Source organism: Megalobrama amblycephala, linkage group LG18 (genome assembly GCF_018812025.1).
Source record: "Megalobrama amblycephala isolate DHTTF-2021 linkage group LG18, ASM1881202v1, whole genome shotgun sequence".
Classification (NCBI taxonomy): Eukaryota; Metazoa; Chordata; class Actinopteri; order Cypriniformes; family Xenocyprididae; genus Megalobrama; species Megalobrama amblycephala.
The window spans coordinates 36284499-36306877 of NC_063061.1; the positions used below are offsets into that span (position 1 = coordinate 36284499).

Below are 22379 nucleotides of genomic sequence, written 5' to 3' on the forward strand. Positions count from 1 at the left end.
AAACCTCAAATTTTGTAATTTTTAAAGAAATTTAAACAATAAATACCGTTTTGTGGCTCTTTAATGTGTCAGGACAGATCGCTGTAGTGCCTCAGTTCAAGCGGCTCATGAACCGATCATCTCTTCTTACTAGTTCATTTATATCATCAAATAACATGAATGAACCACATTTCAACCACAGAAAGACATTAGTACACATCATTTTTCAAGTTCAAATCCACCAACATTGATCTACTAACTCCCCTGACGGCTCTGTCGGACAAAATGGCAGATTCGGCGTTATGATTGGTTAGATCGCCTGTCAATCAAACTGCAGGCGAAGGGACAATTCGGCGGGTTTTGTTGTGAAAACCTGGCAACCCTGGTTACTACATTCTAATAGACACTGGGTTGTTTTTTCCACCCAGTTGCTGCGTTGAGCCTGTTGGGTCATTTTGTTGGGTTATTTTTCCCATGGTTGGGTAGTTTTTGTGTAACTCAGCCACTGGGTTAGATGCTGGTCAATCTCACTGAACAATACACCCCTCCTCCACGCGCTGTCCGATGCAACAACCCAGCAGTGGCTTAAGGCCCCGATATACTTGAAGCGAAGTTCTTTTTCGTTCTTCTTTTAGGGGTAAAACGAAGTTCGAAATACGCGAGCAGCGATATACTGTAGTTGAACATCTGTCGCCGCCCACACTGCTGAGAGTGACGGTTAAAGGACCAGCCAACTTTTCCAGAAAGTTCACTTTAGCAAGCTGTTTCGAACTTCCAAAACAAACTCCAACTGAGTTTAGTTTCGGCCTGATTTTGTTCGAAATGATGTCACATCAGTTTCGTTCTTCAATTTCGTTTTAAGTATATCGGGGAATTTAGTTTACTACAGCAACCCAGCTGATAGGTTACACAGAGCGCAGAGGTTTTGCATCCTCGTCAAGAGAGAGCAGATCTCAATGCCACCGAATTGGTGCTTTACTTTGTTAAAAAGTGTTTATATACATTTTATTTTGTCTGTAAAGTCTTTACAGTGTTGTAAATCATTTTATTTAATGCAATATACAGAGATGAGATGTCAGTCAGCATATCTCGCATAAATAAACTGATTTTTATTCATTATAATACTGAATATTATTAATTTGGATGTTAAAAGATGTTTTTAGAACTCTGTACTCTAATATATGTGAAAAACAGAAGGAAACTAATCGAAGCAGAGAGGAAAGAGAACTTTTTTTGGCTGTAGCGAGTTTTGGACTTTGTGCTTTTTGTTCGTTGACGTGAGAAAAAATAAGTGAAATATGGTCAAATTTGTTATTAAATATTTAACTTTTAAAAAGCAATTTCATCCAGTGGTATAAGCTGTATAATTGAGTTGTCATTCTTTTCTGCACATTTTCACTCACATACACATGTACACATTATTTTGTGATTTTAATATAGTGATTTTAAATCAATAGTTGAGTTTAATAAAGCAATCCAGCATGCTGGGTCAAATATTTAACCCAACCAGCCAGGTAAAAACAACCCAACGCTGGGTTTGTCCAATTTTGACCCAGCGCTGGGTTGTTTTTAACCCAGCATTGTAGTATCTGATTTTGCAAATAGTTTGTTTGTTGACACAATGTAACGTACTTGCTCTGGACTGGCACTAGATTTGCACGAAGAGATGTGACGGTTGGTCAGTGTGGTATTTGTAAGGTTTCTAAGTCAGTAGCTTCCTGTGTGAGCAGTTTCTGAGCAGAATAAGCTGTACAGCATGGACCAGGCTTGACACAAGGCCAAAAACTCACCTCCTGATGCGCTGAGAGACTGCATCTCTCTCTCCCTGCGGTCCAGCTCGGCGGCTTTTCTCTCCAGCTCCTCCTGTCTCCTCAATAACTCTGCCTGGGCTCGTGCCTGATCCTACATGCACACAGACAAAAGGCGGTTATGAACACAAATACTGCTTATAGGCGCAGCAGAACATAACTTCAGTTAACATCACAAAACACAACTGATTCCAAAGGCATTTTCTCAGACTGTTTACAGAAGACACAGCTGCCAGAAGCCATCACAAACCGTGAGGGCCCGTGTCTGTCTGACAATGCAAGTCTATGGTATATCTTATCTGATGAGTTGTAACACACTGTAAATTTGAATATGTCAACCCATATCGTAACTGATTACGCCAGGACATCTGACCTCAAGCAAAGTGTGTAAAGCTATAACACCGTTCAAAAGTCTGGGGCTGGTAAGACTTTTGAATGTTTCTGAAAGTCTATAGTGTTCACCAAGGCTACATTTATATGATAAAAATACAGTACGAACAGTAATATTATGACATAATTACAATTTAAAATAATTGTTTCATTTAAATATAGGTTAAAATGTAATTTATTCCTGTGATCAAAGCTGAATTTTCAGCATCATTACTCCAGTCTTCAGTGTCACATGATCCTTCAGAAATCATTCTAATATGCTGATTTGATGCTCAAGAAACATTTCTGATTATTATCAGTGTTGAAAACAGTTGCGCTGCACAATATTTGTGTGGAAACTGATCATTTAAAGGATTCTGTGAATAGAAAATGAAAAAAAAAAACAGCAATTATTTGAAATAGAAATCTTTTGTAACTTTATAATTGTCTTTACTGTCACTTTTGATAAAAAAAAAAAAAAAAAAAAAAAAGAATCTTACTAACAATATTGTACTCAAGCATGCAGACGATGAAAGTTTCGGGAAAAAGCTCTTTATTACTTACTTTATATGCTATTAATAATTACTTAAATGCAATGTTTGCTTAATTGTGAGATACTTAAAAGCTTCATGCCATTGTTTTAGTTTAGTTTAGTTTATTTTAATCTTTACAAAGTATTAAATATTAATATAAAATAAACAAATTAATGTAATATTAATACAGGTATTTAATGCATATCTTGTCAATACAGTAACACAATACAAGATCACAATCACTATTATCATCATCAGAAACAGTACATCAGATTACCAAATAAAACCACCAGTGAGTCACAATATAAAACCACCCAGCATCAGAAGCAGCCAATCAAAGCGATGAAATCGAAATGTTATGATCAGCCACTCACCTTAAGGGTTACTGTAGAGTCGAATTAGGACAGGTAACGACACCGCTGGTGAGATCTACGTGACTTCTGGCTGGTTATAAATATGAATATGAAGCCTGACTGAAAATGTCAAAACTTCTACTTCCGTAAACGGAGGTGGTTGTGGTGTAGGCTAAATATTACATGGGGTGTGAGAGTTTTTGTTTGCACTTTATACTGTTTACCAAGTACACACTGTAGACTTTGGAAATTGTTCTTTTTTATTAACAGACCGTTTTTAAAATCCCAAAACATTCGGCATGTAAAGTTTGTGCTGAAATGACTGAGACAGTCAGGTATGTTTTAACCAAAAACAGAGACCCAACCACACATGGGCCTTGTAGCGGCAACACACTCTGCACTCATTACAGCAGCGTCCCAGATTATAATTTTAAGAATCACTCTAAGCCAATCTGTTGATGCATACTGTCCTTGTTTCTGGGTCATTTTAAGGGCTCAGAAATCCCCAGCTCTCCCTGAAGGCAGCATCACGTGACACGCATGGCTTAATCAAGCCAGTGGGCAACAAGTTCTTTAACAAGCCTTCTGTTGTCACCCTGAGGCTGAACTCGTCTTTGCTGCGTACTGCACACTAAAAACTACAGTGACAGACACTGAGCCCAATAACAGCAGGTTCTGATTCGCCTTCTGGATCACCTTGATGTTTCCTAACTCGAAGCATGTGACGTCACCACACAGAGCAGGAGCAAGTGAGTCATCTGATGCACACCCAAACTGTGTCTGTGCGTCCATATGTCTGGAGCGTGGCATTCCCTCTCCCTCAGGCGTGCTGAATTATACAGCATGACTGCACTCGTGAGCAGACCGGCTCCGAGCTCTTGCCTGCTGGAAGCTTCTGTTGTCCTACTGAGCATTTGAGTCAAAATTTGTAAAAATCATGAAGGATTTTCAATGGTGAATACCCTCTGACAGCGATGTTTGCATCAGGGGTTCTGCTTCATATGGACCCAAACTCAAATGCGGCCCACAATATGCCGACCACATTTAAAAAATAAATTCCAGTTTTACAATTTATTTTTGTTTTTAAATTAAATTAAAATGGAGTAAATTAATATTTGTTTGAACTATAATGTTTTTTTGTCATATAAAATCATTTTGGTGATCATATATTATTTTCAGACATGCGCAGACCTAATACACTGCATTCCAAATTATTATGCAAGAGACAAATCAGTAAGATTTCTGTACAATAAACATACAGATTTTTGTTTTTCTAAGAAAATGTTTGTTTGTTTATTTATCCATGTCTTTTTAGATAACTGGTATCAATCTCAGACAAAATAATTTGCCAGATCTATGGAAACCCTACTTAGAGGCTTTTCCACATTATTAAGCAAGTCACAGTTCTCATGCAATATGGGAGGAAAAAGATCTTTCTGAAGATGAAAAGCATGAAATGGTGCAATGTTGTGCAAAAGGCATGAAAACAACTAATATTGTGTGAAACTGAATGGAGATTATCGAATTATCATAAGATTTGTGAGTGATTTAGAGCACAGCAGAACTCAGTCAGATAAAGTCTTATTGACTAATAAAATTGACTAATAAAAAATTAACTGCATTAAAAGGGCAGCTATAAAAAAAAGCCAGTGTTGAGCAGCAAACAGGTATTTGAAGCTGCTGGTGTCTCTGGAGTCTCAATAAGCTCTCCATTCAGGCTGGCAGTTGTGTGTAAAGATGCATTTTAGCCACTCCAAACCAAACCTCACAAAGAGAAACATTTACAGTGGGTTTAGAAATACATGAAGACTCATTTTTAAATAGATTTATTCACTGAGTAATGCCGTACTACAATGGATGGTCTAAATGGATGGATTTCTGGATGGTTGGTGAATGGCCACCATGTTCCAACAAGACTGTGACGTCAGCAAGGAGCTGGCGGGTGATGATTTGGGCTGGATTATTGGGAAGTGAGATGGAGAGTATTTAAATGACTTTTGCAAGATATGTGGAGTTCATAACTGGCCATTTTCAGCTATGGTATAAAAAGGAGGATAGCGCATAGTACAATGCACTTTTGTACAATGCACTATGCACTATCCCATGCTGCAAAAAAACACCACAGCAATAAAACTGTTTGAAAATGTATTTCTACACCCACTGTAAATGTTTCTCTTTGTTAGGTTTGGTTAGTGGTGTCTAAAATGCATCTTTACGCACAACTGCCAGCCTGCATGGTGAGGTTCTCAAGACTCCAGAGACACCAGCAGCTTCAAATACCTGTTTGCTGCTCAACGCTGGCTTTTTTTTATAGCTGCCCTTTTAATACAATTTTTTTTTTTTGACAGAACTTTCATTAATAAGCCTTTATCTGACCGAGTTCTGCTGTGCTCTGAATCACTCACAAATCTTATGATAATTTGATAATCTCCATTCAGTTTCACACAATATTAATTGTTTTCATGCCTTTTGCACAACATTGCACCATTTCATGCTTTTCATCTTCAGAAAGATCTTTCTTCCTCTCCATATTGCATGAGAACTGTGACTTGCTTAATAATGTGGAAAAGCCTCTAAGTAGGGTTTCCATAGATCTGGCAAATTATTTTGTCTGAGATTGATACCAGTTATCTAAAAAGACATGGATAAATAAACAAACAAACATTTTCTTAGAAAAACTCAAATCTGAATGTTTATTGTACTGAAATCTTACTGATATGTCAATTGCATAATAATTTGGAACGCAGTGTATATACTGATGAACAAACACTTGCAAGCGCTTGATTTGGCAGAATTCCAATAGTAGCCATTATTTTTGCAAATTTAGGGATCAAAATGGACAAATTTGCTATTAGAGTAGAAAAACGAAATGAGGAACATACCAATGAAGGAACACATTGCAAACAAGAAGAGTCGTAGCATCAGCAGCGAAAGTAAGAAGAATGGAAGAATCAGTTTGTTGTCAATGAGCGAGATGGGCAGCCTTTGTTTGCTCTGTAGTAAAGTACTTGGCATATGCAAAACCTACAATGTCAAAAGACATGTGAATTCGATGTGTTTGTTTGATGTACTTGTATTTTAAATTGATAAAATAACCGCATTGACTCACCCACGGCTGCTGCGCGAGGGATTCCGACGTGACAGAATGCTTGATATCGTCAGAGATTGTAATTACAATGCACTCAACTTTGTTTGTAAAAAAAAGTTGAGTAACATTTGCTTATTAGGTTCGTCTGTGGCCAATAAAACATTCTGTCATTGTTTGGTGACTGTTAAGATGCTGCTGAAGAGAATTTACATCCAGAGTTAAATAGTAAAGTGCTTGTATTTATTTTGTGTATGTTCATTGAGCATTATTATCTGATTACTGTAATGCTAATGTCAGTAAATTAGTTTTTATTTGGTGGAATACATTGTTCTCATTTTCTGTGACACACTGTACATCAGGGGATTGTGTAACGTGAGTTTACTGAACAAGAGTTTCATTTTGATATGAAGAAGTCACACTGCCAGCCATTTCAACACACTGTGAAACAAAAACACACTGTGAAACAAAGAAGAATTTCTTGTAGTATTTGTTGATTTTGCACAGTGTGGCCCACTGGGAATAAAGGTTGAGAACCACTGCTCTAAGACAATGCTGAAGGAATACTCAACTTTATGCAGTCAATTACAGTATAAAAATATAGCTGCAAGCAGCCATTAAGGGGCCAAGCACATAGAAGGCACGATAAGTCATGCCAACATGATATGCCATAATAATGATACACCAATGTGTTCGTAAAATATAGCATTTCACAACCAAATTCAAAATGGCTGATATCGGAAAATTGGGAATTGTTTGACTCGGCATGCTGCACCGAATCTAAAGAGACCAGTTTTGTGATTTTTGGCCAAATCGTTCAGAAGTTCAGAAGCAAAAATAGCCATTTTTCATATCTCCAGACCAGTAGTGCTGCGCCGAAACGCAGCATGTAACCTCAGGTCATGCTTATGATGACATGGACCAAGTTTAGTCTGAATATGATAAAGCATTGCGGAGATACAGCCTTACATCTATTTTTGCAAAGCGTAAAATGAATTCCCCCGTTATTAAAGAATGGTATGACGAATCGACTTGAATTCCATAAGTTTTAGTCTGAAGATGGTCTGTTTCCATTTTCATGTAAATGTGACATTACGTGACATTGTTTACAAGCTGTTTTATTGATGTCTTTGAACGATGACATGAGACGATACTGATTTCGGTAAGTTGTACTCTATCTTTTAACATACCTTCTGATGTTCATTCATGTTTATTTTGTGTTGTAACTAGTAAAGCAGAAGATAATCAGTTCAAGTGCCACTTCTTTTGAACTGAGGTGCTACAGCGATCTTTCACGCCACATTAAACAGCGGCAAAACTTTATTTTTTGAATTTCGTAATAAAACTGGCATAATTTGAAATCTGAGACATTGTTTCATTTCAAAAGTAACAAAGCGCAAAGATTATTGCGATTTATTTGGATGGGAAATCTATATTTTTACCCAGCCCTACAACTAGGGCTGCATGATCAATGGAAATAAGCTGCAAAATGGCTTAGTGAGATCATGAAATCACAAAGATTGTGATTTAATTAAACACATGCACTGCATGTTTCAAAGTGAAGCGTGTTCTTTTACACGCAAGCTGCTCAGTCTTCCACAGTGGCCTGATTTTCAATATATGCAACAATCTCTGCATTTGAGTTGCTTATAATGAGCAAAACAAGCAGTGCAAACCAGGAAAAAAATACATTTAAAATCACAATTAGATTTTCCCCCAAATCATACAGCCTTAAAATAGCAATATCAGGAAGGGACATGATGCAACTTTCTATAAAGCACTGTTCATCCCCCGAGGACATTAGTGCCATCTCAAACGAATGATTTAAACTTCACATTTCTACTTTTACACCCTCTTAGCTGCTACACTTCCATTTTGAGTGTGTTAAGTTAATGAAATAGAAAATAAAATGAGTTGCATGTACCTGTGTCTGCTGAGGTTGAGTGTAAGCTGGCGGTTCTTCAGTGGGTTTCATGATGGCCGGCTGTGTGTTGGCTGTGGGCGGGACTGATTTAGGGGCGGAGCCTGGCGGGACCTACAATGCCACAAAATAAAATGTGAGACACAAAACGTCTTACAAAACACCACACAATTTCAACTCAATCACAACACACACAATAACAACTTAACATCCTTTCAACTTAACATTTCCTTTCATTCATAAATCCGGACTGACTGAATGTGTTTGCCGGCGTTTTGAATGTTCTGGATCATTCAGAAATGAAGCAATTTCTGTGCACAATTAAGGAAAGAGAAAGAAAATGTAATATAAATACCTTCAGTCGACTGACGGGTTTGTGTGAGTGTGGGCTGTTCTGGGCAGCGAGCCCTACACTGGTACAGCTTCACTAGTTATACCACACTGTGAATGATGTTTATTGTTGGTACTGTATGTATGCTTGTTTGTTTCCTTGTCTGCATCTCTCTCTTTTTGTTTCTGGCTATGTTCAGAAAAAATACACTACTATATACTAATATCATACTAATTTTGAAATACGCAATATGTACAAAGCACACCATATACACACATTTGGATGACCTACAACACTTATAAAACCGAGCACACCGCATGGAATACTATATCCCACAATGCAATGTGTTTGAACTGACCTTCCATTACCAGCATGATGAAAGAAATGAACATCAGCCACATTATCTGTACTAGTTTTGTCAAAAGTACTGACAGCGATACAAAGTCAGTACTGAAATTTTAAACGTGACGCTTTGAGCGCTGTTGAGCGGATTCGTAAACACCTCTGATTGGTCATTGTGTTCACATGCTCATCAGATATGTCTGTGATTGGCTACAATAAGCATTATACGGTTTGAAATCTTTATCGCTGCATTATGCAGACTTTCACACACTATTTTCAAAAAAAAAAGAAAAAAAGAAGTAGTATATACTGTGCAGTATGTACAAAACAAACACTTCTAAACACAGATGCAGATGGCGAGCCAGAGTGCATTGGCAGATGGGATTTTCGACCTGTTCTAATTATTACTGTCCTTAGGAAACTTGCACACAATAATCTGAAGACAAAATTTACAGCATCTCATAAGTGTCAGTTTGTCTGTGTACTGGGCATCTCACCGGCTTCGAGTCTGTGAAAGGGTTATACTCCTCCAAGCCAGGTGGGGCAGTCCGCGTTACTTGTGTCACCGATGGATCCTGAAGAAAACAAAGAGGAAACAGCCTTTAAGTATTTGTCTGTACAAAAAGAAGAAATTTTTACTAGGATATTATTTTTTAATCAATATGCACCAGTGTTGGGGGTAACGCATTACAAGTAACTTGAGTTATGTAATCGGATTACTTCAAGTAACATTATTTTAAACTGATATGCACACACTTGTAAAGGTTTTTGTTAATTCTTGTTGATTTACTAGTAACCTTTAAATCTGATTGTCTGACTATATGCATCTTCCTTTTTCTAAACAGAAACCTGACCAGCTCTGATGATAGTTTCTTCCTCAGGACCGCTCATCAGCCTGGTACTTTGTAAACATGACTTTGTTTCCAAACGGACTGATAAAATAAACCTGAGTAAATTCGGCCAATCAGATCAGCGCTTACTAGATTGAGAAAGCACTCTCCTGTTCTGCATGCAAAATGCATCAGATGTTTAGTGCACAGACTGTGGGCGGTCCATGGGTTTGCCGTCTGAGGCTCAGACGAGGCTTTGTGAGACTACTTGTTATGCATCTTCCTGCATATTTATGCAAGTGCTCAGAGCTCCTGTAAACCAAAACAAATTCTTTGTGTGTGAGATCGCATTTAGCAAATAAAGCACTTTCTGATATTTGGTTTGGCTTTACAAAACTGAACAGTGTGTTACAGTAGATAAAATTCCATGGTAGCTGTACGGTTGTTTGGCTCATCTTATTTACACACATCAGCTGCAGGGTAAAAGAACTTCAAAGCAAGGCCAACTCTTTCAGAAACCATTATGATTATGACTTCACAACATATGACCACCTACATAAACACTATTCAACTTTGCAACAAGGTTCTACAACAAACAGCTTAACTGCTGCTGTAAAACAACCATAAAACTTAGATCTAAATAACTGGCACTACACAAACTCAAACTTTGCCATCACGTGATGCTGATAAGGGCACGATTATCTTGACTAATATCACACAGATGTTGGAGAACCTCGGAGAACTCCAGAGCGAGCCAAACTAATCCTGACACCCAGTGCTGAGTCTGCATCAGATTAAAGCACAGAACAACAGAGAGAAAGCAAACACATGAGCTGAGAAACTCATTATGTCACGCTTCACAGAGGAAATACTACACATTCTGTCCTCCGTTTCCACAGCCCAGAACATCAGGAATATCAGACGGAACCTGTAATTTTCTCCTGCCTGATTCCAGTAATTTACACAGAGCAAAAAGCTATAAATAGATGAGTGGGAGAGACCAACCCTGGTTCAGAGCAAAGATTACGAGAGATCAACCAATATTGCTTCTCTATGACCGATACGATACCAATTATTTTTAAATATCTGACAACTAGGGGGTCTTGTCGCAATATTAAAATGTGATGAGATTTCTCGTTGAGTGAAAAGCTGTCTCGCAATATTGCCATCATGAGTGTGAAGGTAAAATTAGTATAGAATATGCCACCGCTACAATCACATTACATTACCGTGTCCACCGCGGCACCGCCTCCACTGTCGTTTTGCTTTTTTTTTATAGAAATAAACATTTAATTCAATTGCATTACGGTCGCTTCAATTGTAAACTATTCTAAACATCTGCTCTGCTCATCCAGCATGAGCTGCAGAGTCGCGCACACAGTGCAGCAGGAATCACAGTTCACGGATCACATAACGCTGCATTCACACGGGGCTTCGGCGTTAACGCTTGACAGAGGGCGTGTCTGAAGCTTGTGTTGACGTGACTGTTATAATGATAACAGCCAATCGCATTACTTTTCAGTGTTGCTCGAAGGAAATTGGCTAGCGACTGCTCTAGGGTGTTTGCATAAAGCGATCTGATTGGCTGACGCCTGCGTTGGTGCTTGAAAAGTTGAGAAATCTTCAACTACTGCCGCTTGCAACGCGACGGCAGTGATGCGTCAGCACTAGGGCTGCACGATTTATCGCGATAAAATCGCACGCGATATGGCAAAGGCTGGGATTATTTAATGCGCGGCTTGTCAGAGCTTTACGGCTCTGTGATCAGTAGTAAATGCTTCTCCATCTGAAAGCCAGAGGGCGATCTAGCGCAGAAACTCAAAATTTGCCCTGCAGCAGAAGATAACACGCATCATATCGCTGTAGCTGAATAAACAGAAGATTGAAACACTTTGATTAAACATGACTAATAAACACACGACTGCCTTATTCCGTGTAAGAAGCCACATCATCTCACAGAAGGACGCTCAACTGTCTTTATGAAGTGAGTTTGGAGTAAAAACATGTTATTAAATGTTGTCTTTTGTTGCACAAGATGTTAATAAATGCTTCTCGTGTCTGAAAAGAAGTTTGACGCGTGTTGCTTTTTCAAATGTACATTATAAGCGACTCAGCTTTCAGATGGATTAGCATTTGGAGCCATACTTCATTGACAAGCTGCGCATAAAAAAAGTAATCGCAGCCTTTGCGATTTCATAATCGCACTAAGAATTGTGTTTAAGCGATAATTGCATTCAAGTTCAATGTTATTTTTCATATCCTGCGATATATCGTGCAGCCCTAGTCGGCACCCACAATTCAGTTCGGCAATGCATGACATCACCCATTGAAAGTAAATGAGAAGCGTTAACGCCGGTGCCCCGTGTGAATGCAGCGTAATGAGAGTAAGGCGAGATGACTGACAAGACCATGCCGGAGAATTCGCCTAAGCGTCTGATGTCTTATCTTGTAAAATGCATGCTCAGCACTGCCGCTCTCTATACACAGAGTAAGTGCGATCGTGAATTTAAAAGCCAAAGTAAAATGCAAGCTCCCTGATGCACTCATGAATGGCCAGCTCCTGCGTCAGCATCACATGCATCGTGCTGCTCGCGTGTACAGCATTGGCCAATACTCAGTTGGCCTTCTGACGTAGATGACGTAGAACATGGGTATTTTCAAAACCGTAGCTTTCTCTATGTGGTTTGGCAGTTCATCCAAAAGCACATGCTGCCTATGTGTGGTTCAGAAACACTTGGATTTCATCAAAAATATCTTAATTTGTGTTCCAAAGATAAACGAAGGTCTTACGGGTTTGGGACGACAAGAGGGTGAGTATTTAATGACAGAAATTTCATATTTGGGTGAACTAACCCTTTAATTCCAAACACAGCAGAGAAGAGACCTTATTAAACTCCTGTGTTTCTCTATAAAGAGTTCACTATTTCCCCACTAACTAAACCAGAGATTCATTTAAAGCACAAGGTCCAAAGAGCGTTAACTACAATACCACACACACACACACTAAAACAGCCCCTTGTTTCCATAGCAGCCCCAGTATGCAGCGCTCAGGTCCTGAGGCGGATCCGTTTCATACGGCTGGTGAACTGTCAGGACTCCAGAGCCATGAATATTTCAGTCTGTTTAATGATAAATGTTTAATGGGATAGTCATGCACACAAATACACATTTGTAGTAGCAGGATAACACTGTATCTGTCTCTTCAGTAATCTATCATACACACACACACTGTGAGACAGTGATGTCACACTCTTCAGTGTTTCCCACAGGATTTTGTAAGACTGTGGTGGGTGGACACCGGTCACTCTAGGGGGGTCCGGGGGCATGCCCCCCCGGAGGAAAATTTTTTACATTTTAAATTTAAATGCATACATCTGGTGCATTCTGAGAGCAAAATTAAGTGACTAGATCGATGAAGAAATTTGTTCTCTTGTAAACAATTTGTGCTCTAAAAGTAATTGATTTATTGGTGATGGTTGGGCACATTAGTCACGTACACAACATATAGTAGGCTAAATGATAGTTCATAAGTGGTCAAACATGTAGGTATACATTTAAACCATTTAAAATGTAGCAAATGAGGTTACCTTTGTTGAATTAATTTATTAGTGAGAGCCTGTATCTATACATCTGTATTTATGGAACTAATGGTCACTCTTTGATTTGTTAAACAATCCAGAATGCACTAAACACACTATTTCATTATAGAGAAAAATAACAAATGAATAAAAATATATAATTATTAGCTGACCAATAAATAAGTAAAGTAGGTGAGTAGCCTATATAATTCAGCAGCAACAAGTATTCTAGCCTAATTCTTGAAGAAAAAAAAAAAAAAACTTTGCGCAGTAATTTTATCAATCCAAATGTTAATAAAAAGTTTAAAATTACTATTTGTATTCTTATGAAATGAAAAAAAAAAACGATTTATATTAGATTTATATGTAAATAATTATATGCATTTATATTAATGTAATTGTATAAATGTAATTAAAATGTAATTAAAAGACGCTTATTTTAAATGTATTGTGCAGCTTTTTAATGGGGCAACAAGATATGATAGATACGACAGAACAAAATAGGCTATTGATAATCTTTCAGTGTGCAAAACCATGATAATATGAAACGCTTCAAAACAGCAGCACAAACCGCTTATGCGCATCCCGGGTGCAGAATGATGCGCTTGAAACAATATGGAGTCACAGCGCAGTTGCGCAGCGCGTTGAAAAGTTCACGGTATATCTGCAACTTTATTAATCATGTTTCTTCTCACTTTTTTAAATTCCAGATATTGTGCGTATGACGCAAATTCATAGTCCTTGTGTTGTGCGATCTAACAGACATCCCGTATCCAGTATGATGGTGACATCGTTCAGAAACAGCAATAAACTCCAGCAAGATAAAGTCATTTTATGCAAATCCACAGCCCTTTATCGACTACATATCAAGTATTATAATCGGAATATATCATATTGAAGAGTTTTACCGTGCTGACTGTCGTTACCGAACGTGACGCGCTGTTTGAGTGCTGATGAACAGTGAATGATTGACAGCTGGAGCGGAGGGAAGACGAGTTTCTGACCGTGAACTTAAAGTTAACGATGCATATATTCTTCTATCCCTCGCATGAGGCTATGGAATGGCTTCAGATGGCTTTGAATATAGTGCACGAAAACTTAATTGGTGCTAATCTACTTATTTTGCTCTATGACTCCCACTTTTGCCAAAAAGAGCGCAATTATCAGACGCTTATTTAAATATCGCGACAAACCTAATTTCCGTTTCATTTTGAGACTGTGGCGGGACAAATTAGAACGTGGCGGGCCGCCACAGTCTAGTCAATGTATGGGAAACACGATCACCTGACATGAATCTGGCATGTTCCCCCTCTGTGGCTGTCTCTCAAAACCTAGTGAGCTGCCTACCTAGATAGCGTTTTAAGTGTGTCTGAACATTCAGACGCACACAGGAATACTATCTAGATAAGCAACACACTAATGCTTTGCATACTCAAGATGCAGTATATAATATTAAAATAAAATATAACACAAAACTATAAATAGTAGGCAATAAAATGTTGAATAAAAATGTCTTTTAAATATATGGACCTAACAGAAAAGATTTTTTGGTAATCAATTAAGCTCATGTTGACGTCAAAGGGGTCTGTGGTGTCATTTATCAATTTTATGATGTATGCATGGTGTAGTCTAACGTATACACTTTCACCATCACTAGCGAAGCACATACTTTTAGTGCATCACAAAAGTAGGTAAATTGGGACGGAGCCAAAGTTAAGTTTGAGCCACTTGTTTTGTTTACCTGATTGTATAACACATTAATCTTTTGATGATGCACTTTAACCTGTACCCCAAACTGTGAAGATAAACTATTGAAACTGAACGTTTATGTCGCATCACTCAATATGCGGCTGCTCACAATCACCAACCCGATTCTAAAGCGGGAAACTCAACCCCAGCAGTGCGTTTGGGTTTGACCTCCTTCAGTGCTGCGTTCTTTCAGGACTACAGATGATTTCAGGATGTATGCGGGGGCTCGACACGCAAAGCAATCAAGTATTCACACAAATGAAAGCTTATTTTAGACAGTAACAAGATTAGTGTTGAATATAGCCGAGATGAAAATGGTGCAAATCAGATTAATGCAAACATAACTGCTGCAAACTTTCCTGAGCAGATGCAGAACAAACCCAAGGTGTTAGGCTGGTTTGACACAACTGTGGTTTCTGTGGAGAAGATTGTCTAAACAAGAATTTATTTGTGTTGTAAAGGCCATCTGAGCACTGACTGTATTGAGGATGTTCACTCTTAAGGTCAAATGTTGTTTTGGAAAGGACAGACAAAAGAAAGCAGGCTTGCGTGGGTTATAAGACATGTGAAATGTCACCTTACGGATTTGCACAAGTAAAAGCTACAAAACCGCAAGTACGTGAAAATAATGTGACAATGTGATTTACAAAAAAAACAAACAAACAAAACAAACAATATATAAACTGTAGTATAAAATTTTTAAAAAATGACTAAGTAATAACCATGAACCATGAGGGCTGGGTAAAAATATCAATTTCTCGATTTTAATCGATTCTCATTTTTACAAACCAATATTGATTCTTAAATCCCAAGAATCATCAGTCTAGTCTGTTTTTAGTTGATGAATGAGCAGATGTGCTACAGAATATGTAGCGCCTCCCATCCAATAAATCGCAATAATCTTTGTGCTTTGTTACTTTTGATATGAAGAAAAGTCTCAGATTTCAAATGACGTCCATCTTATTATGAGATTCAAAAAATAAATACAGTTTTGGCGCTGTTTAATGTGGCGTGACAGATCGCTTTAGCGCCTCAGTTAAAGAGAAGCATGTGATCATCCTCTCCTCCGCTTTAATAGCAGTTACAGCGCAAAATAAACATGCATGAACATCTGAAGGTATGTTAAAAGATACAGTATATCTTACCGAAATCCGTATCATGTCTCTTGTAATCGCTTAATCAGTGTTTCAACCTCGGAAAGATGTCAATAAAACAGCTTGTAAACAATGTCACGTAACGTCACATTTCCTCAGAAAAACTATATTCAGTGACCATAAACTCGTTAGTCAGCTAGAAAAATGAACTCTTGAGAGCAGCATTCTGATAAATATATGCACCGTTACATATTCATTATAATTTGTAATGTTCTTCAATATTTAATGCATGTTTGAATAAATCAGTTATGATAGCCGCAATTTAAATGTTTATATTTAAAAAATTGATTTTATTTATTTTAAAAACATCATGTAATTTAAGTGTTTGTATATAAATAAGTTAATTTTAACCTTTAATATTATTATAGTAGTACCAACCAGTATCAATACTGAATCGAATTGAAATCGGAATCGAAAGCATGTGAATAGAAATCGAATTGAATCGTGAAAATTGTGTCAATACCCAGCCCTACAGATTAGTATGCCGTATTCTTGTTCTCCTATCTATCTCACAGGTTATGGTTTAGTAAAATATATTTCAGAAAACCTGTGTCCAAGTATCGCTGAAAGCAAATTGCAGAGACAAATCCATCCGCCCACTCTATCGGACAAGAAAGTGACAAGACATCTTGATGCTGAGACACAAGGGCTCCTGACCGAAACTTAGTGAGCTGCTTACCTGTCCTGAACAACATGAGGCATTATGTAAACCTGCATCTATTATATAAATATAAGCTCTGAAACTCTCATTCAGTGAAACCACCTCTGTGTCCCGTGACAATAACATTCCACCAGTGATGACGTGAGTGACTAAGAAACTAAAATAAAACGACTTCTTAGTCACCACTCCCTCAGCAAACACTGTGAATGAAGGCAAACACACACACACACACACACACACACACACACACACACACACACACACACACAGTGACAGTGGCTCACTGTAATAGGTTCCCCTGCATCTGCAGAGCGGCCCAGATCTCCAGAAACATCCATCTAATCAGATCATTAGAGTTTTCTCTCTCTCTTCTCGTGTTCTCATTACGACCACTGAGTGACGGACAGAATCAGACGGACCTCATTCGGATAGTCTACATCCTTACCATAGTGGCACTGTACACACACAGCTGACTCATTTTACGAGTCTGACAGTTGCTGCATTATGAAACCACTATAATAAGGTAAAATCTGCTCCGTCAGAGCCACATGCATGCATGTGTTCAGTTTGTCTCAAGCACACACCCCGTGCACCAGTTCTGCAACATCCTGCAGCACGCCTACTTGTTGAGGCTGCATCATTTCAGACTGTTTAGGCATGAAGTGAGACTTGTTTCTACAAGGATCTCATCCAGGATAAAGACTATTTACTCTGTGGTTTAATTTAAATTGCCTTCATAGTCACAAATGTTTAACTTAATGGTTACCAAACAGCAAACTCTGGTGAAGAATGCTTCATCCTCCAAAGAGTTTGTGTTTTCTGAAGAACAAATAAAAACTGTCTTCATTTGCATGCAGAGGAGAGCTAAGGTGCATGTTTTGATTAAATTAAATTGTGTTTCTCACACAAAGCTGTTGTATTACAAAATCATTACTTTATGATATCATGGTGCTTGTGCAGTAGTGTTGGGTAATTTTCAGTAGAGGTCGACCGATTGATCGGTTTTGCTGATTAATCAGCACCGATAACACTTGGTTATCGGCAAAAATCGATACTTATAGTTTTTCCGGGTTGCGTCCATTGTTGGAGTGGATAAGAAAGGTCCACTGTCACAGTACGAGATCGGCCTCTAGATGTGAAACAACTGACGCCTCGTGGAGTTTGTTTTGACACGGGAGACTGTACGCTGCACAGAGCAGGACAATTCAGATACGGATTTAAAACAGACAATGAAACGGAGTGTATATACAGTACACTACATTACATATCATTATAGTAATTAATTTGTTGACTAGATGCTACATTAGTAAAGAAAGAACAGCAGTACGTTTGCTGTCGAGGCCGAGATCTAGTGCACAATGCCATGACATACTACGCAATGTCCTACGTTATAACGCGTAGTACGTCATGTCATTGTGTACTACATCATGGAAGTTAACAATTTTGGACGTACGTCGATTAATGCGTATGGCTGTCACACCGGTAGCTCATTATTTTACTTTATAAAATTTTAAAGGTGCCCTAGAATTAAAAATTGAATTTATCTTGGCATAGTTGAATAACAAGAGTTCAGTACATGGAAATGACATACAGTGAGTCTCAAACTCCATTGTTTCCTCCTTCTTATATAAATCTCATTTGTTTAAAAGACCTCCGAAGAACAGGCGAATCTCAACATAACACCGACTGTTACGTAACATCATATATCATTAATATGTATGACCCCAATATTTGCATATGCCAGCTCATGTTCAAGGCATTAGACAAGGGCAGCCAGTATTAACGTCTGGATCTGTGCACAGCTGAATCATCAGACTAGGTAAGCAAGCAAGAACAACAGCAAAAAATGGCAGATGGAGCGATAATAACTGACATGATCCATGATATCATGATATTTTTAGTGATATTTGTAAATTGTCTTTCTAAATGTTTCGTTAGCATGTTGCTAATGTACTGTTAAATGTGGTTAAAGTTACCATCGTTTATTACTGTATTCGCGGAGACAAGAGCCGTCGTTATTTTCATTTTTAAACACTTGCAGTCTGTATAATTCATAAACACAACTTCATTCTTTATAAATCTCTCCAACAATGTGTAATGTTAGCTTTAGCCCATTAGCCACGGAGCACTATCAAACTAGTTCAGAATCAAATATAAACATCCAAATAAATACTATACTCACATGATCTGATGTATGCATGCAGTATGCATGACGAACACTTTGTAAAGATCCATTTTGAGGGTGATATTAGCTGTGTGAACTTTGTTTATGCTGTTTAAGGCAAGCGCGAGCTCCTGGGGCGGAGAGAGCGTGAGGAATTAAAGGGGCCGCAGCCTGAATCGGTGCATTTCTAATTATGCCCCAAAATAGGCAGTTAAAAAATTTATTTAAAAAAACCTATGGGGTATTTTGAGCTGAAACTTCACAGACACATTCAGGGGACACCTTAGACTTATATTACATCTTGTAAAAAGCACCTTTTTATGGCATCTTTAAATAAGTTTATTTGTCTCACACAAATGCATCAATTCGCTTCAGAAGGCCTTTATTAACCCCCCGTAGCCGCGTGGAGTACATTTTATGTTCAATGCACTTTTTTGGACTCATCCTCCAATCACTCCCATTATAAAGCTTGAACGAGCCAGGATATTTTTTAATATATAACTCTGATTGTGTTTGGCTGTAAGAAGAAAGTGGGCGTACCTCACGTTAGGGCTGGACGTTTAATAGAAAAGTAATCGGAACTGAAATACAGAACCTCTAACCTACGTAATTTTCCCAAGTCGATTATTTCGGCTTTTTAATCTAATACTTTCCCCTTAAACATACTAATGTGTGTGTAGTCGCGTGACTCCACCCTGTCCAGTCAGCGGCATGGAAGCAACACAACGGTGAACTCAAAAGGCGAATCAACACACACAGACAGCGCACGAGTGGCGAGCCCCAAAGTGAGATCACTTTCACTTGCATCTTAACTAAACTTTGTCAGTTGTAGGTATTTTAAGGCTTGCCAGTTTGGACATTTAGGCGATTTTAGACCATCGGATGTGTATCATATTGAGCTACTGCGCTGATGCATTGTGACACATGAACATTCATACAGACAGAAGCTGCACATAAATGTTCTGAACTAATTCCACCAACATCTGGTATCATCACAGCAGGATTCAACCAAGCTTCTATACCAAAGACTGTAGAATAACACAAGCTGCGTCACTCGTATTGATTTGAATGGAAGAAAGTGCAACGTGTAACATGGCGGAATAAGTCCCGCCTTCTAAATAAGAGTCAATCGCCGATTGGTAAAGTCATCGCATCACTGCAGCGGCCGTTAGAAGCTCCGGTTCCTATAGAAACAGTCAGACGCGCGCCTCCGAAATGAGGCAAAAGACGCGCATTCAGGACTGCGCATGCGCATTAGCTTGATCCAGCCTGAAAAATAGCATTTTTTGTCATGATTTGAGTGTTTAGAAACAAAATTTATGAGACAGTTGTTGTTATATTTCATTGGTGATTTCAAATAGGAAATTTAATCGAAAACGTGGCAAACAGATCTAGAGAATTTGATGTTTCCCCATTCAAAGAGATAGGAGCTGCACTTGAATGCCCGAGAGGTGTTTCAAAGATGGCCGCCGAGTGAAATGACTTGTCTTAAAGGGACTTTGTTCTATACTTAAATGAAGGTTCCACTATCTGCATGATGATTGGCTGAGATGGAGCAAACATCCAATAGGTTTCCTGTCAATTAAACATGAGTTCTCGAAGCAAAAACCAGCAAATTAATCAAAATCTACAAGCTCATTTCTAGCAAGACAGTCTATATGCACTGAAGACGTGAGTCAGAAACACAATGCAATCAGAAAGACGCATGAATTATTCAGACATGTGCCGCTACAGTCAGTCGACTACTGGTGTTGAGTTACCACGGCAACCCCATGACAGACTGCATACCATTACTGCTGATCACTTAACGAAATATCACGTCTGACCAGCTGAGTTTAATGACGACTTAAGAGGTATGCTTTAATAGAAACACTTCTGAGGAGGCAAAACTGCTGCTGCTACTGGTGTGTGTGTGTGTGTGCAAACGTTTGTGTGGGTGGTTTGGTATCAGAAATGAGAAAGAGAGAGACCTGGGTGACCAAAAGAGGTCTAAATGATCATGTCCTATCCGGCCGAACAAAAGCCACAATCTGCTGTGCATGAATTTGCATTTGTCCCCATGCACCTCCAGGACAGGTCCGATCCCACCTGTGAGTCTATAACACCTGTAATGTCAAACATACAGATTCTCCCCGGAGACTACAAGGGAAAGGAAAACAACGGAGGACAAACTCCAGACAGATGGTATAAAATGTGTATAAAAGCCTGGCATATGAAATAATAGTCTAATTTCTTTAAATGAAACAATCTATTGAACCTTCAGACAAAATGTAAAAGAAAATCTTAAAGTTTGCATAAGTGACCCTGGACCACAAAGACAGTCATAAGGGTAGATTAGAGATTTAGACATCATCTAAAAGCTGAATAAATAATCTTTCTATTGATGTATGGTTTGTTAAGATAGGACAATATTTGGCTGAAATACAACTATTAGAAAATCTGAGGGTGCAAAAAAATCGAAATATTGAGAAAATCACCTTTAAAGATGTCCAAATGAAGTCCTTAGCAATGCATATCCATTCACAAAAATACATTTTTGATATATTTATTGTAGGAAATTTACAAAATATCTTCATGGAACATGATCTTTACCTAATATCCTAATGATTTTTGGCATAAAAGAAAAATTGATAACTTTGACCAATACAATGTATTGTTGGCTATTGCTACAAATAAACCTGTGCAACTTATGACTGGTTTTGTTGTCCAGGGTAACATGCGTGTGTGTTTTTTTTTTGTTCGTTTTTTTAATTGATTAATATTTGATCAATTTTATGGTTCATATAGTGAGAATATCATACCAAAAGGTCCAAACTGAGCAAAAATATACAATTTGGTGCAGATGTTGAAATTTATATGTACAAAAATTAAGATGAAATTTTGATGCTTATAATGTAAATCAATGAGATCTTTATAACATTATAGCAGATACTTACATAAAATGCATATAAATATCAGTAGCCACTCTATATATGCCAATAATGTTTTAGTAAGATGATATTTAATGCTTAGTTTTAATAGTTTTAAAACATATAACGCAATACAATGGATGATTGAGAGATAACAACTAAACCTTCCTCAAAAGCCTGATGATCATATTTGATACATTTTTCAACATGAAACCTAAGTTGCTTCAGTACAATAAGTGTTCATATTAAAATATACTAAGTTATTCTTACATTTACTTCATCAAAATCAGTAAAGATTTCACAGTAAATAGACATGTAAACCATAACCTGAGGGTGGACATTTTTACAACTACACTAAAAGGCTTTTACTTGCCAAAAAAAAAAGGTGTAAACTATCAATCAGAGGACTGAAGGCATGTCATAGATTGTGTGCAACAGGTTTTTCAGCAAACTTTTGATCATGTTAATATGCAATAATGTAGAAATTAATGTGTCACAGCAGGCTTGATAGGGTTAACAAATTTTAGAAAGTACTGTTATTTCTACAAAATTCACCAGCTTTGATGCAGTAAGGTGCAGAGACGACAAATGCTTCCATGTTTGGATCAATGCA

At 38.0% G+C, this 22379-nt stretch overlaps 1 protein-coding gene across 1 annotated transcript in view; it reads right to left on the reverse strand.

Moving 5' to 3' along the window:
* The window catches only part of scamp1 (secretory carrier membrane protein 1), a 31536-nt gene that overhangs the window by 8253 nt on the left and 904 nt on the right, over window positions 1-22379 (reverse strand). The window contains exons 2-4 of the mRNA XM_048165797.1: window positions 9219-9296; window positions 8052-8162; window positions 1770-1881 (exon numbers count right to left, since the gene is read on the reverse strand). Of these exons, the coding sequence (XP_048021754.1) occupies window positions 1770-1881; window positions 8052-8162; window positions 9219-9296 (301 nt within the window). The remainder of the gene's footprint in view (window positions 1-1769; window positions 1882-8051; window positions 8163-9218; window positions 9297-22379) is intronic.